This window comes from Oryza brachyantha, chromosome 10 (assembly GCF_000231095.2).
Source record: "Oryza brachyantha chromosome 10, ObraRS2, whole genome shotgun sequence".
Lineage (NCBI taxonomy): Eukaryota > Viridiplantae > Streptophyta > Magnoliopsida > Poales > Poaceae > Oryza > Oryza brachyantha.
Genome location: NC_023172.2, coordinates 6,843,329 through 6,860,324, shown reverse-complemented (window position 1 = coordinate 6,860,324; position 16,996 = coordinate 6,843,329). Strand labels below are relative to the sequence as shown.

The 16,996-nt window shown below is 41.4% G+C and overlaps 1 protein-coding gene across 1 annotated transcript; it reads right to left on the bottom strand.

Annotated features, from left to right (window-relative positions):
* Window positions 1-214: 214 nt before the first annotated feature.
* LOC102701759 (jacalin-related lectin 35-like) lies at window positions 215-15,260 on the bottom strand. The gene is made up of 4 exons (XM_006662209.3): window positions 14,968-15,260; window positions 11,209-11,404; window positions 1,866-2,075; window positions 215-693 (listed from the first exon to the last, which is right to left on the bottom strand). The coding sequence occupies exons 1-4, from the start codon at window positions 15,258-15,260 to the stop codon at window positions 457-459; spliced, it is 936 nt and encodes a 311-aa protein (XP_006662272.2). The 3' UTR covers window positions 215-456.
* Window positions 15,261-16,996: the final 1,736 nt, after the last annotated feature.

Genomic DNA, 16,996 nt, shown 5'->3' with positions numbered 1-16,996 from the left:
GAGGGACTATACTTTTCGAGAGGTAGCAGGTGACAACAAAATTCCGGAAAGAATTTTGTGGATAGGGCAAAATAAAAGTCAACTATATGCACTCGCGGCTCCTCGATCGTCGAGAGGCTCCAGCTGTTGTGTCTACTACTGGCACCTGCAGCTGCATTGGAATGGAAGAACTCAAGATGAACAAATACACACAAACACGAGGAAAGAATCCGCCGAATTTTTTGTTTCTGAGAACCTCACCATTTACTAGTTTTTTTCTCACTGCTGAGGTTAAATTCAAGTTTTCCAAAGAAACAAACAACGAGCTGGACAGACTTGCATGCGTTGGACGCATATAGAGTACGGGCATGCGCTTATTCGCTATAAACACAAATAAACCGAGGAAAAAGAGAATGAATTACGACACAAATAACCAAAGAAACAATGCATTTTGAGATCTAAATGCATTATTTCAGCCTACGCGCGGGTGTAGACACCAATTGCATTAAGGAATTGTCCTGCTCGCCCGAAGAATCCAATGATGCCGTTATTTCCATGGAGAGGGACGTTGAAAGGGGTGCCAAATGGTACTCCAAATGGTCCATACATGTTTAAATTGGTGATAATCTTCAAAGAAGTTACAACGTTGTCTCCAAGAAATGCACCCGTTGTTCCTGAAACTTCCCTGATGAACTCCATGTTGGCAAGCTCAATCTGCATAGTCAACACGTGGTACAAGAAAACAAACATCAATTTAAACTGAAAATTAATTGTCGTAACCCATGCAAACATGTTTTATCTTCTATTGTGATGCCTGAATTACTTCCCTATTAATTACATTTCCTCCCATTGCACCCCGGATAATGCTTTTTTATTATACTGCTCCCTCCATATTTTGAACAGCCAACGTCAAACAAAAAAGGTGGGAGGGAGTACCTTGGTACCAAAATCCAATGGACCCCTCAATTATTTTTTCTCAATCTCCATATGTCCATCATTTAATAGGGGGCATAATAGTCCCTTTTCCTTCCTTGCATCTAGATTATAAGTGAAAAATTTTGGTGGATTTAATTACATAATGATTAAGGGACTAATGGAATGATTAGCAAGTTATGAGGCACTAATGGAAATTATACTTAAAACACAGTCCCGTGATGAAAATATGACTGGAGAAATGATAAGAAAAAAAATTAAAAATGGAATACAAAGATACAATGACATTTGAATGGTCACGATCTCATTCACGATCTGCACACATAAATCAAGAAGGATTAATTCAAGACGCATTGATGTTGACCAAGATTGAAACACAAGATATGGCATCAAGAACAAGTTTAAATTAAAATATGTTGTTAGATTTGCACAAGTGGCATCTTAGTGAAAAAGAACAATATGATGAAAAGGATGTTCAATATATGAATATCTTCGAATGACGAAGAAATGAAATACAATAATGCTATATAATTGATCCAAGCTAACGAGAGACTTAAGATGGCAAGACTTAATTTATTAATATATTAAGCACAAATTTATTTACATATTAACAAGAGTGGGCCCAAAAATGATTTAAGTTTCAGCCTAATTTATTGGACCACACCTAGCTATAAGGCAAGATTGCACTTTCAAAATTGTTTTGTAAATATACAAAATTACAAGACATGTTTAAATTGTAATCAGTAAAAAATCAAATTATAATAAAATAATTAATAATTTTATATATTTTTAAAACAAGACGAATGGTCATAGATCTAAGAGTCATGGAATCAAATAAATAAAAAAAGTGAGGGGACTATTTTTTTCAATGAATTTTTGTTGACATTATCATGTGCCAGATTGCAAATTTTGTTGAGCCAGTGGAAAGATAATGACACCTTTTTTTTACTTACCGTTGCTGTGTTTCCTCCCATACCACCCCATGGACCTGCAACATGCTGCTCACCAGCTTGGTCTGTATAAGAGTACGACAGTGAGTCGATGATCTGACCACTGCGGATGGTCACGCTTTGTAGCCGATGAGGATGCACTCCAACATCAGCTTCGAGACCTCCGTTTCCACCCCATGCTCCAATCTTTATGACTTGGTTCTGTACAGGCACCTGTAGTACAATCAAATATAAATTCTTTCTTTCTGGAGCACTGTGTTGGAAATAAATCTCTCGGCATGAGAGAATCATGCGTGTAATTACCATCCTTACATGCATACGCTTTTCATCTTTGCACACATACGTAATCAGTGCGATTAACTTCCTTTATAAACGCACAATGATCGATAGTGCTTATTTCTTTCTATGCATGGGTTGCCCTCGGTCTCCTCAGCACTACACTAAAAGGGAGGGGCTGGCCGTGAAGTTGTCACCTAACTCTCACGTCTTCACCTCTCCCAAAAACCCTACAACACTCCGATCACTCAGGGCGCTGGAGGAGCACCGAAGGGCTGCCCCAAGACAGTGTCGGTGGCCGCCATCTCGAACTCCAGCGCAAAACACTACACCAACTGAACGACTACTTTGTCTACGGGGACATCTACACCCATCGCTACAGAGGAAATCGCCGCCGTCGCCATGGCTTTGAACAACGGTCAGCAAGCACTAACACTTCCGCATTTGAATATCAATTAGGCTAAGCATTCAAATTTAAGTAGATTAGAAAGTCTACATTTCTTATCAGAGCCAATGCTATAGCCTTTTGATCTCATCGTTCCGTTGAAGCCATTAAACCCTCTGTATCAGTGTTAATCTAAGTTTCAATTTATCGGCTTAGCAATTTTGTTCTGGTTAGGGTAAATTAAATTTGTTGGTTATGTTCACTTAACGATTTTAAGGTTTGGGTAGCAGTAAGAAGGAGATGATTCGGCGGATAGTAATCAAATCTCCGAAATCTCCCAAATTTTGCAAACCCAAATTTCTAAATCCCACAGATCAAAAAAAGAAAAATTTGTCTATCGGATTCCCCATCTCGGACCGGCTTCGTGCCACGCCTTGCGTCGCGCCGTGGAGGAGAAGTGGGATCACCAACACCGTAGCTGTCGCCGCCCTGCATGCGCGCCGCCGCGCTGCATCAGGGCGCCACGCACGGCCGCTGGTCGCTGCTCAGCGCCACCACACCGCTTCGCATGCGTGCCGCTGCGCGACATCAGCGCCGCCGCGCTGCTCCGCACCGCCACCTCCGCCCTTGGCCTCTGGGCCGTCGCCATCAGCGCCGCCGCGCTCCCGGTCACCGCTCCGCCCGTGCGCAGCATCAGTGCAGCCGCCGCCGCCGTGAGAGAGAAAGAGAGAGCAAAGGGATCGGGAGGTGAAGAAAATGGATTTAGGGTTAGGGTTCTCAGCTGTTGAAGGGTTTTGCACGGATGAAGGTTGATGTTGACCGTCCATCAGAGTGGAAGGCTGAGATCACTGCCTCCATTCCTCTCCTGCGCCGCGCCAGCTAGCTGGGCCGGGCGTCCGCCGCGCTCGCTGGGCCGCGCTGAGCTGCGCCTTGCTCGTGTTTGTGGGCCGCGGTCATGCGTGCTAGCTGGACCGCGCGCCAGCTGGCCTTATAGGCCACGGTTCCATGCGCTAGTTCGCTTCTTACTGCTCGCGAAATTGGGCCGCATCAAAACTTATTTGTTTGATTAGTTATTTATTATTCTTTTTATTATTTATTCATTTATTTATTGGCTTTTAAATTCGTGCAGTCTATATGTTTTAATGTATTCCATTTTCCAGAATTACTATAAGTTATGTTTCATTATTTTGACATTATTTTAATTCTAGCCTAAGGGAACCAACGGGAAATTTGCCTAGATATTTTAGTACATGAATTTGTAATTTGACCAACGTTAATTTGGAATTTGACCAACGTCAATCACTTCCCTAGGGACTCCCGGCATATCAGATGGTTTCCAAGCAAAAATATCTTTAGTATTTTGAAGGAAAGTGAGGAGCATGAGTTCCTATTTAGGTTCTAACTAAGTTCCTAGAAATGTAAATTTAGACAAGTCGATGGGGTCGAGGGCGATCTGCTTCTTCCCGTCGGAGGTGATCCTTGTCGTCTTTTTTGACGGTAGATTGCCATCCCCCATCTTGTGAGTCGAGGCTTCGCGTATCTGCACCCGGCCGGCCTGCTCTTCATCCTGTTGTGCGATTTCGTAGCTTTCCGCCTCGCAGCTGAAGGCCTGCTTGATGTCGCTGTGTAGGGTGATGACGCCATGTGGTCCGGGCATCTTGACCATGAGGTAGGTGTAGTGCGGGACCACCATGAACTTCGCCGGCGCAGGCCTGTTGATAATGGCATGGTACGCCGTCTCGAAGTCTATAACTTCAAAGCAGATATTCTCCGTCCGGTAGTTATCCTTTGATCCAAAGGTTACCGAAAGAGTGATTTACTCGAGTGGTGTTGCCGACAGCCCGGGAATGACCCCGTGGAAGGCCGCATTGCTCGGGCGCAGCTCTGACCTCGGGATCTTCATGTCATCAAGCGTCTTGGCGAAGAGGATGTTGAGGGCGCTTCCTCCGTCGATGAGCACGCGCTTCAACTTTATGCTCTTGATGACTGGGGCTAGGACCAATGGGTACCGCCCCAGGTGAGCCACTTGGTCAGGATGATCCGAGCGGTCGAACATGATCGGAGCTTCTGACCATCGTAGGTATTGGGGGACGTCCACCATTATGGCGTTTATCTCCCTTGATGCAAGCTTTTGCTTCCGCTTGGTCTTGTATGCGAGCGGGCCATGAAAGATGTGGTTTAGCTCGGCTTGCGGGTCTTGGAAGTCATTGTCTTTCTTGTCGGCGGGTTTTGTCTTGCTTGGCCGGGCGGCTCCCGACTGGCCTTTGGCTAACTTCTCTGCGTAGTGACGCATGACAAAGCAATCTTTGGCCAAGTGGGAGGACTTCAGTTGGTAGGAGCACTTGCTGTTCATGACTTTGTCATAATCAGACATCTTGGGGCGCTGGATCGGTTGTCGATCCACAACGACGACTAGCTCCTTGGGCTTGCGTTTCCGCGAGTCCGAGTACTTCTTGTGCTCCTTGTGTTTTCCTTTGCCAAACAACTGTCGTTTTTCATCATGGTTGTCTCCCAGTGAGCCGGACACCGCATCGGTAGCCGTGGCATAGGAGTTAGCCATGTCGAAGAGATCTTTGATAGTGATTGACTCTTTCCTAGTAAATTTGGCGATGAATGGCTCATCGCGTACTCCTTTGTTGGACTTGGTAAAGATCGTACTTCGTTCTTGGCCTTTCATATGTGCCCTGAAAATTGGTGATGAACCGGTCGTGAAGCTCTGCCCATGAGTCAATGAACCGTTGGGGAGCCCCGACAACCAATGTCTAGACGAATCATCCAAGGCAACTGGCAGGTAGTTGGCCATGGTTTTGGTGTCGCCTCCTGCGGCCCGGATGGCCATGGAGTATACCGTGAGCCATGCTTTTGGGTCGGTGGAGCCGTCGTACTTCTTAATGCCACTGGGCTTGAAACCAGTCGGCCAAGTCAACTGACTTAAGTTCTTGGTCAAGGCCGGGACGTCGTCTGTCATGTCAGTGTTAGAGCTCTCAGGTGACCGATGCCTAGACGACTAGCTGTGACTTCGGTGGTCCCGGTCGCGGTGACGGTCCTCCTGGCAGGTTTGGCATTGGTGTTCGAGCTTGCGGTGGAGGTCAGTGGAGCCTCTTGATTGAGGCGCCACTTCTCGGCCCTGAGCTCTTGTCGTTGCCGAATCTCATCGTCAATGCGATGTTGCCTTTCGGTGGAGTCTCTCTTCCGCGCCGAGTCAGGAGAGTGCCAGCGCAATCTGCTTTCGCTATGCGGCCGGGACCTAGTCGGTTGCTAGGAGACGTTCGCCCGAGACCTAGGAGATCTGGACGACTGAGCCTCCGAATGAGCGGCTGGGTACTTTTCGTGCGCTGGAGGGAGTGCTAGATTCCAGCAGTAGTCACCATGGCCTTGACCTTGTTTATGGTTTCTACCACAGGTAAATCTGGCTGTTGGAGCTACTAGATGATGTCACCGAGTAGATCGGCGGCTGCACGGACGTTCTGTTGGAGTGTCTTTAAGACGTCATGCCCATTGACTTGGGTTTGTAGCGGATCGTGCTGCACCTTCCGAGATTGGAGTTGCAGCGCGGCCTGTCATTCCCATTCCTCTCGCTCTTGGCGTTCCTTTTCCTCCACAAGTCGATGCTCTTCTGCTAGTCGGGCCGCCTCCTCCTCTTGCCGACTAGCTGCAGAAGAAGGTGACACCGCCTTGCCGGCGATGAATACCTCTCGGGGCGGCACGAAGCTTCCGGTGCTGCTATGAGTCTCGAAAGCGTCAGCCAAAGGAGTTGGCGCCGCCTCGAGAATTGTTTCAACCTCCATCGGAGTCGCGGCTTGACTTGCCTGCCGGTCTGACCCGGTGGAGAGCATCTCAGTGTCGTGTGACCTGGATTGGATCTGGGTCTAACCTGATGCTTTCTCGTCGGGCTCGAACCGGCTAACCTCTTTGTCAAAGTTAGAGGAGCTCGAGTCGGTGTACGACAGCGTACCGAACTGGTCGGTCTAAAGCCTGATGCCGTCGAACTTGAAGGTCGAGACCAGCGGGAACTTCCTCTTCATGATGCCCGAGTTGAAGTCCATCGAACTTCGCTGAAAAGAGCTTAAGATGAAAAAAGAAAAGATAGCGCACCCCCTACCTAGCGCGCCAACTGTCGATGACTGATGTCGGCAATAAACTTATAGGGTGGCTATCAAGCTCGGAATTCGATGGTTAAGATGAAGAGGGAGACGATTTACCCAGGTTCAGGCTCTCGGCGTGGCGAGATAATACCTTACTCCTTCTTTGCAATGGTATTGCGTAGATGAATCTCTGTTGCCCTCAAGGGGGCACCCCGTACCCCTTATATAGTGGGGAAGGGTTATGGATATGATAGAGTCCTAATCTAGTAAGACTAAGATCTATCCCAATTCGGTTATGGCTCGGGTCCGAATTACACATCATGTAATCCGGTACGTACCAGACTCCTAGCCGCCACCATACAGATATATTCTCCTTCCTATTCGGTACCTCATTGACCGTACGTATTCGTGTAGTCTCCAAATACCCCGGTATAGGTATCCCTCAATGCCCAACGGAGAAATAATTAAGGGACTTTTTTGTTGTTAATGTGTAATTAATTTTACCAACGTAAATTAATTACATGCACATTTAACTTATGAATGTTACATTTTCTTTTCAGCACTTGGTCAGCTTAGGGAAGTTGAACCACTTGATGGCTCAAATTACACTAAGTGGAAGAGCACCATGTTGCTCAACCTTGGTATGCTTGAGCTTGATTTGGCCATTAGAGAGGAGCCTCCTCAGGAGCCCTTGACCACGGTCGATAATTACACTGAGCTCAAGCGTCAGTATGATGAGAAATTAGCTGCATGGGACAAATCCAACAGGATGTGTCTCATGTACATTAAGAGTAATATTTCTCCTGCCATTCTTGGAGGGATAGTGGACCCTAACAACATCGGAACGTACATGGCTAACATTGAGGAGAACTTTAAAAGTTCTTCAAAGACATATGCCAGTACAGTCATCATGAGAATGATAACTTCTTAGTATAATGGTAAGACTTGTGTTAGAAAGCACATCATGGAGATGACTGCTATGGCCCATGACCTCAAATCCATGGACATGGCTATTTCTGATGGCTTTTTAGTACATTTTATCATGAGTTCACTTCCTGAGGATTATGGTCCATTCAAGATTAATTATAATACTGAGAAAGATAAATGGACCATCGCTGAGCTGATTTCTCATTCTGTTGAGGAGGAAGAATGCCAGAAGGCGGAAAAGAAGAAAAAACTAGATTAGCTGAACCTCGTCGACAGTGCTGGAGCTGGTAAGAGAAAGTTTCATCAAGGGGAGTCATCCAACTCCCAAAGAAATTTTAAGAAGAAGAAACCTCATCGAGCCCCCTCAGCAGTGCCAGTGCCTACTAGCCAATTTTTGTGCAAGTTCTGCAAGCAGCCAGGGCATGCACAAAAGGATTGTGCAGGCTTCAAGTAATGGCTCATCAAACATGGTAATGAGCTTGTTGATTTTGTTTCTAATGTTGATGAGTCATTTTATGTTGAATTTACCCATAATACTTGGTGGGTTGACTCAGGTGCCACTGTGCACGTTTCTAACTCATTACATGGATTCCATATTGTGAGAACCCTAAGAAAGGGGGAGCGAATTCTAAGAGTGGCTGATGGAGCTCAGATTGAAGTTCGAGCAGTTGGGGAGCTTCATCTTCGACTTCCTAGTGGCTTTAGTCTTTCCCTTTATGATGTTTTATATGCTCACTCTATTAAGAGAAACTTAATTTCTATGATGGTTTTGACAAACACTGGTTATGAGTGTAATTTTGTCGAGAACAAATGCATTATTAAGTATGATAATAATGATATTGGTCTTGCCATCGTGCAAGACAAATTTTATCTGCTCTCTTTGGATGATGATGTATTGAATGCCTGTGATAATAAGATTAATGAGACATCATCGAAATTGCGGCATTGTCGTTTAGGCCACATTTCTAAGAGGAGAATGGACTGTCACATTAAAGAAGAGATAATCCACATTCCCGATAACATCTGTTGACGGCTATGACTCGTTTATAACCTTCACCGATGATTTCTCCCGTTATGGCTACATTTTTCCCATCAAAGAAAAGTCTGATTCACTTGAGAAATTTAAAATCTTGAAAGCTGAAGATGAAAATCAGCATAATGCGAAGATTAAAATAGTAAGATCAGACCGAGGGGAAGAATACTATGGGAGACACACTACATATGGGCAAAGTCCCGGCACATTTGCCCAATATCTCCAGCAAGCATGGAATAATTGCTCAATATTCTATGCTTGGAGAACCACAACAGAATGGAGTGGCAGAGCAACGTAACCGTACACTATTGGACATGGTGCGGAGTATGCTTAGCCATTCTACTTTGCCTATGAACTTATGGATGGAGGTACTTAAAACTGCTGCTCATATACTTAATAGAGTTTCTAGTAAGTCGGTTCCTAAGACCCCTTATGAACTGTGGACTGGGAGAAAACCGACATTAAAGTATTTGCATGTGTGGGGTTGTGCTGTAGAAGTTAAGACCCCAAAATAGTAAGCTGCTACTTTATCGGATATCCACAAAGATCTAAGAGATATTGATTTTACAGTGCAGATCGTGTCACTAAGTTTGTGGAAACAAGACATGCTGTATTCTTAGAAAATAATGATGTCTGGGAAATTCTGCTAAGGGAAATTAATCTGAGGAAATACGGTCTAACGTTCTACCAGAAATTCAAGAGAATAATATTCCCATCAGTATGGCACATCAAACTGTAAGACAAGCACCTCATATTGAGACAACTGTAATACATAATGAAGTGCCCATCAATCAGACAATGGCATCAGAAGGAAACACTGGCGATACAACTTTTGTTGAAAATAATAATGATACTCAACACACGTCTGAGTCACAACATGATGAAATTCCAGACGAAAATTCTAAACCGCAAGTGATCAATAATGAACAACCCAGAAGATCACAACGGGAAAGGAGAACTGCCATCCCAAGTTATTATGAGGTCTATTTAGGCGAAGACATTGGGAAGGTAGATGACCCAACTTATTTAAAGAACATGTAGCCGGAATGGGAATAAATGAATGCCTTTGACTTAGAGATTCTGGATATAAGGGGCATTATTTCAACAAACTTCCATTAGACTTAGGTATAGTTCCTTCTAAGTTCTATAGTAAGCTATGGGAATCGGTGTCTTGACGGCGTATGACTTGTTATTCTGACGCGTTGCCTTGGTGAGCTATTTTTCTAAGAATTAACTCATTTGCCTAAAGATCAGGGGAGAATGTTGGAAATAAATCTCTTGGCATGAGATAATCATGCGTGCAATTACCATCCTTACATGCATGCACTTTCCATCTTTGCACACGCGCATAATCAGTGCGATTAACTTCCATTTATGAACGCGCAATGATCGGTAGCGCTTATTTCTTTCTACGTATGGGTTGCCCCCGGTCTCCTCAGCGCTACACTAAAAGGGAGAGGCCGGTCGTGAAGTCTTCACCTGACTCTCACGTCTTTACCTCTCCCAAAAACCCTTGAACACTCCCGATCACTCAAGGCGCTGGAGGAGTACCGAAGGGCTGTCCCAGGACAGTGTCAGTGGCGACCAGAAGGTCATCGCCATCTCGAACTCCAGCGCAAGAACACCTACACCAACCGAACGACTACTTCGTCTACGGGGACATCTACAACAATCGCTACAGAGGAAATCGCCGCCGTCGCCATGGCTTCGAACAACGGTCAATAAGCACTAACACTTCGGCATTAGATGATCGATTAGACTAAGCATTCAAATTTAAGTAGATTAGAAAGTCTACACGCTGTACTAGGGAATGTAGAAGAGATCATTGTTCTCTAGCATTTTCGAACAAGTATTATCTTTGACAAATGGACGAAAATGGTTAGGTTAGAAAACCTATCAAATTTCATGTACTATATATATCTTTGTTCTCTGGCATCCAAAGTTGTGTCCTTTGTACTACCTCCATTTATAGTGTAAGATATTTGAATTTTTTGGTTGCAACGTTTGATCATTCGTCTTATTCAAAAATTTAGTACAAATATAAAAAATAACAAGTCATGCTTAAAGTTCTTTTAATAATAAAGTAAGTCACAAGCAACATAAATGATATTTCCGTAATTTTTTGAATAATACAAATGATCAAACATTACAAATAAAAAAGTCAAACATCTTATATTATGAAACGGAGGCAGTATGTTATAGGACGAAAATGATCGAAATGTCCACTGTGAACTTGCATGTTTATGGAAAATAATTAGGATGTCCAATTTGAACTTGCATGTTTGTGGAGTGATGAGTTATTTTTGTTACAATATGTACAAGTCGAATTCGTACTTACGTGTTTGTGAAGTGACGTAACTCATATTAATCTATTTTATCAAATATTTTCATATTTTTGATAACTTGATGATATGTAAGCAACGGGTGAACATCCACCCATGTGCTACAAAAATACGTCCGTGGTATTTGAAGCTAGGAGACAACGTATTAATCCGGTGATGATTTTTATTGGTTTGTGTATCCACTTTATCCTCGAGTAGCTATGAGAGGTACAGCTCGTCCAGAAAAAAAAAACTGAAAAATATAGAACAAGCAAAAAAGAAAAATATAGAACAAGCATAAAATTGAGTATGTACTCACAACTTGTAGTTCATTTAAGACTGGTATTAATCCGGTGATAGTAAGCCTGTCAATATCCATCTGCTCCCCAGTTGTGAGCACAACTCTGTTGACAACACCATTAACCATGGCGAACTCTCCGGTTCCACCAACAATGGAATAGTCCTCGTCTTCCCCTGGAACTATTCCCATTGCTTGAAGGGTGGCACCCTTGAACCTGCAAAACGTAACCATGTATAACCAAAATACTCAAACTATAAACAGAAACATGGAGCTAGACGTTTGGATTTCTTGATTGACTATATGTGATCATTTGGTGAATGGTGGATTGATCTCAAAATTAAGGAAAGAGCATTGGAGAGACATTCTATCATATATTGCTAAATTATCTCTAGAAACATCGTTTGTACAACGCATAGTACATTTGTACTCCCTCCATTTCATCCTATAAGTCATTTATGGTTTATCATAAGTAAAAAATCTTTTAGTTTGATGAAGTTTATACAAAAATATAGTAATATTTTTAACATAAAATAAATATATTAATGGTGAATTTAGTTAAACTAATTTAGTTTTGCTGATGTTACTGTACTATTTTCTATAAACTTTATCAAACATGAAGAGATTTGACTTATGACATGTGGAGATATATATGCATTCTGTTTAATTATATATATTTAACTTCCATATATATATACGCACGTCATGGAAGGCTGGTATATACTAGGTAACTATATATAAGTAACCAGGGCACATCATTGACACAATTGGTGCAAAAAGTTCAAGGATTGGCATAGAAAAATGATTTTTTTTCACCATGAATTTCCATGGTAGGAAATGGCTCTGCACATATGGACATATCAAGTGTCTCATAAAAAATGCAAGGCATACAGATTATTTCAAAATGCATTTGGTTTGTAGAGAATTTACCGTAAGGTATTTATGAGTCATTTCTTTATTCTTGTAAGGGAGTAAAAGTATCTAAAAAACACCTCTATATATTATAAGAAAAATCTCTACAGGACAATTATTGGAGTTCCCGTTTCACATTAGTTTATATGCAAAGTTGGTCGTTCTAATATATTCTCTCCATCCCAAGTTGATTGTCATATAAGAGAAGGAGAAATCCTAAATTATTCATCACATAAAAGAAGAGAGTCAGTTATACATTAATTGTCGGGCGAACAAACCTTCAGTTCACATGCACATAAAATGTTTACATGCATCTATCCAATTAGCTCTGATGCAATTTGCAAATTTCAATTTTGCGTGTATACATGCAGCTTGGCATTTATGGCTCTAGCTTTTTCAATGATAATTAAAAAGATTATTGTCCTTTGTACTCAGACCTTATATGATGATCAATTTGGGATGAAGGGAGTATACATGCACCTAAATGAAGCGTTGACTTCCCTGTTAGTTGTTAAGCAAGATCCAGGACTGGTGAGATAAGATTATACTTATATTTCATTCTTATTCATTACCTCTGTCACAGTTTAAGGCACGGTCAAACTTGGTATGGTCTCTAAAACCAATATTTGACTACTAATTTTTCATACACTACAATATTTGAAGAAATCGAAGAAAGTAAATCAATTTTCAACCCAATGATATCATCTTTGTCAAATAAAAATCTATTAAATAGTGTTTCAATATTTTAAGAGAAAATTGCAAAAACACCCCCAAAATTCACTCTGAGTCAAGTTTTAGATTGCTCCCTATAGGTTGGTTTGTTGTAATATCTCTCTCCTAATTAATCGTGGATTGAAATTGCCCCCTATGGCGACTCACGTATTTTTTGGTTCATCCATGGCTTCAGATGATTTCCAATCGTAATCCAACTGAACTCGCAAAAGCCGATGTACGACGGGTTGAGCCAGTTGATTGAACGGGTTATCCATGTTGTGTTCCTCGACAAGAATAAAGACTAGACAGTAAACAGGAGAGGGCTATGGTTCTTGATTAGCTTGGCACAAGTGAGCTAGGCAATTTCTACTTTGGAGTTGATAGGTTGATGAAGGTGATCTATGTTTGGATGTTATAGCTGAATACCAAGTATGCCAGTCAAGCTTGCTCATGGACAGTGTCGTTGGATGCTGATAACATGAGTTTAATGAGTGTGTAGCACCATGGATGGAGCTCAATTGTAGTCCAAATATCATCGTGAGAGTAGTTCCATGAGCACGACAACCATACTTAGCTCCTGCAGTAGCAAGAGTGACAACTATTTGCCAAGATTGACTCATGTAACAGGCTTCATAAGTCATAACTACGTTGACCACGAAATCGCATTAGTTCATATAGAACGTAAGGGGATGATCATGATCATATGTGAGCAGTGGTGATAGGGGACAACCTCAGACCAAAATAGATTAGTAGGAGGGTATTTGCAATAAATTAATTTGAAGGAGAGAATCTGAAACAAAGAGTGATATTTGGGTGGACTTTTACGATTCTCCCATACTTAAATCATAAAATACGTGAGTAGCTGCATGGGCGTTCGGCTGTCCATGTTCTCATCTTTTTCTCTCTCATTTTCCATGCCTAAACTTCCGAAATGCTAAATAGTATATATTTACAAATAATCTATGAGAAAGATGCTTTGAAAATTATATTAATATATTTTTAATTTTTATATATACTTAATTTATCATGCGCTAATAGTTGTAATGTTTTGCGTGTCACCCAGAAAGGGTTCTGGACAACTCCTCGTGAACACAACCTTATACTATGAGACACATAGGGACAGGTAGTACTAACATGTTAGGTAGATAAAAATACCTACTTCACGTGAATAAAAAAATGCAATTATCAACCAGAATCCAATTGTATTAATAAATTTGTAGGGCAGAAAAATGACCTGCATGCCCTTTATTAAATAAGAGGCGGATGAAAGTGAGAGGAAGCTTTAGGTGATAAGATAACAATTTTGAATGCGTAATAGTTTGATGGGAAATAACTCCACAATTATTTTTTAACAAGATTTTCATTGAAATTTTGGAGAGAGAGATCGATTGTCTAAAATGTTGACGTTTCAATTAATTGACCATCTCGTTCGCCCAACTAAACACCTAACAATAACATTAACCCAATTTAGAGCATCCCTAACAGATCATCTAAATTTGGTCATCCATATCTTCATTTGGATGATCATCTAAAACAGTTTCATCCTATATATCTTTGTACATCAACAGATCATTCATATATAACATTCTCCATATTTCTTTGGAGAATGAAAAGAGAACATCTAAATATAAAGTTTCTCTCTGATATAGATGACATCTACAAATTGAGATACGATTTAGGTTCTGCTGCAACTCAATCTTTATCTTTTATCCTTTAATTTTAGGATAGAGGATGAGATATATGAACTATTGGGGTGTTGTTAGTCTTGGGAGTGGGAATTAGGCCTTATTTAGTTTGCAAAAACATCACATCAAACTTTGGACACACATTTAAAGTATTAAACGTAGTCTAATTATAAAAAAAATTTAGATTCTGGCTGGTAACCGTGAGGACGAATCTTTTGAGTCTAATTAATCCGTTATTAGTATATGTTGGTTACTGTAGTACATATGGCTAATCATGTCCAAATTAGACTCAAAAGATTCGTCTCACAATTTCCCCCATAACTGTGTAATTAGTTTTAATATTTATATATATTTCATGCTTTATTTAAATATCCAAAAATTCGATGCGATGTTTTTTAGGAAAAGTTTATTGAAAACAGGGCCTTAACCAAAGCTTGGGATCGTTGACTGACGCCTGCATCGTACGTACCTGTCATCCTCAAAGGCGAACGTCAGGGTGTGGAAGCCGTAGCCGGGGACGCCGCAGTGGAGGCCTATGGCCCGGGCGACGAGCTTCGCGTCGTCGCCGAGCCCGTTGTATATCGGCCACCACGACATGTATGCGGTGCCGCCGAGCGCGCCGGGACCGGCGCCGACCACCGCCTGGCTTCGGCCCAGCCCGCTCTTGGTGCGGCGCATGTAGAGACCACGCAAGGCGAACCGGCGGTACGCCGCCGGCGCGGCGACGTGGGTGTCCTCGAAGTTACCGGCAAGGCTGGCCATGGCTGCTGCAGGCCGGCGGAGCTTTGCTTTGAGCTGCCCACTGCCCTAGTGTACTTGTTTCTTTGTGCGTGTGGGAAGAAGATGGGAAAGATGATGCCAGCTAGAACTAGCGAAGGAAAGAGTTTATATAGAGAGCCTTTAGCTACTGCATCTTTAACAATCTAAGCCTTTTGCAAAACGTGTTTTAGCTATAGACATAACAATTCTTAAGTGGAACCTCAAATTAATGAACACTAAGAGGCGCACGTTGACCTGTATATCGCCGAAATTTATGTTATTTTACCCTTTCTAAAAGTAATTACGAAAATACGTCGGTTTTATAATTTATTTTAAAATGAACCATTTTGCTCCGCGCCAAAGACCTTGCTACGTAAGTACAGCACATCCAGAAAGCAGTACCTCAGTTCCAATCCCCTGACATAAAGATAAATGATATCCACGCCGCCGGAAATGGCACGGAGCAAACGATCTATTTTTAAAAATAGTTTTCAAACCAACCTATTTCTTTTATTTATTTTCAAAAAGAGTTAAATAATTGAAAAACCGTGTGTGTATATATATATATATATATATATATATATATATATATATATATATATATATATATATATATATATATATATATATATATATATATATATATATATATATGACCCACCGCCACTGACATACATTAGTTTGCACTGTTAAACAACATTATATCTACAGTGGATGAGCGACAGGCCACCATCGAAGCATGCATCGAAAAGTAGGACATATACGTTTTGTCTCAAAATATAGCTAAAAATTTATCATAGATATCACATTGTTCATAGCCATACTACTGAAAATCATTTTTTATGAGGGAGACAAGCCGGTCGAGCCCTGGGTAGAGAAGTCCAGCCATGCCTAGAGAAGCTTAATGGTTTGTATTACGAGCTTTCTTAACATACTTGAAAAATATATTAAGCTACCATATTTTTTATATAAAAATTTGGTAACTTGATATACTATGTACATAATTTTAATTTTTTGATAGCTCAGGTTATTTTGTAAGGATGATAGAAAAACCCCATTTTATTATATTGTGTGCCACCTGGGCCTTTTGTTCTTTCTTCACCTATAGGTATCATTTCTCAATAAGTCGACATAGTAGTGTTTGTGTGATTTTCTTTGATCCAATAATATTTTATGATTATTTAATTATGTTTATTTTAAGAAAATCGTTATGACAGTGTATAGTATGTCCGAAGCAGGTTGGACGACGTCAAAATAAGGTGGTGTTTAGATTGAGAAAATTTTTGGGAGAAGTGTCACGTTAAATGTTTGACCGGATGTTGGAACGGGTTTTCGTACACGAATGAAAAAATAAATTTCACGGCTAGCCTAGAAACCGCGAGACGAATCTTTTGAGCCTAATTAATCTGTCATTAGCACATGTTGATTACTGTAGCACTTATGACTAATCATGGGCTAATTAGGCTTAGAAGATTCGTCTCAGAATTTCTTCCATAACTGTGCAATTAGTTTTTTGGCTCATCTATGTTTAATGCTTTATTTAGATGTTTAAAAATTCGACGGAATGTTTTTGGAAAAAATTTTGAAAGCTAAACAATGTCTAATTAGATGCTAGCTCTAAATTTCAGTCATGTGGCATCCACGTGCTCATCATTTTAATTAATGATGACTAGACAGTTGACTATGCGTGGAGTCATGGCGAGTAGCTGTCTAGCTGGTCCAGCTATGCAACGAGAGAA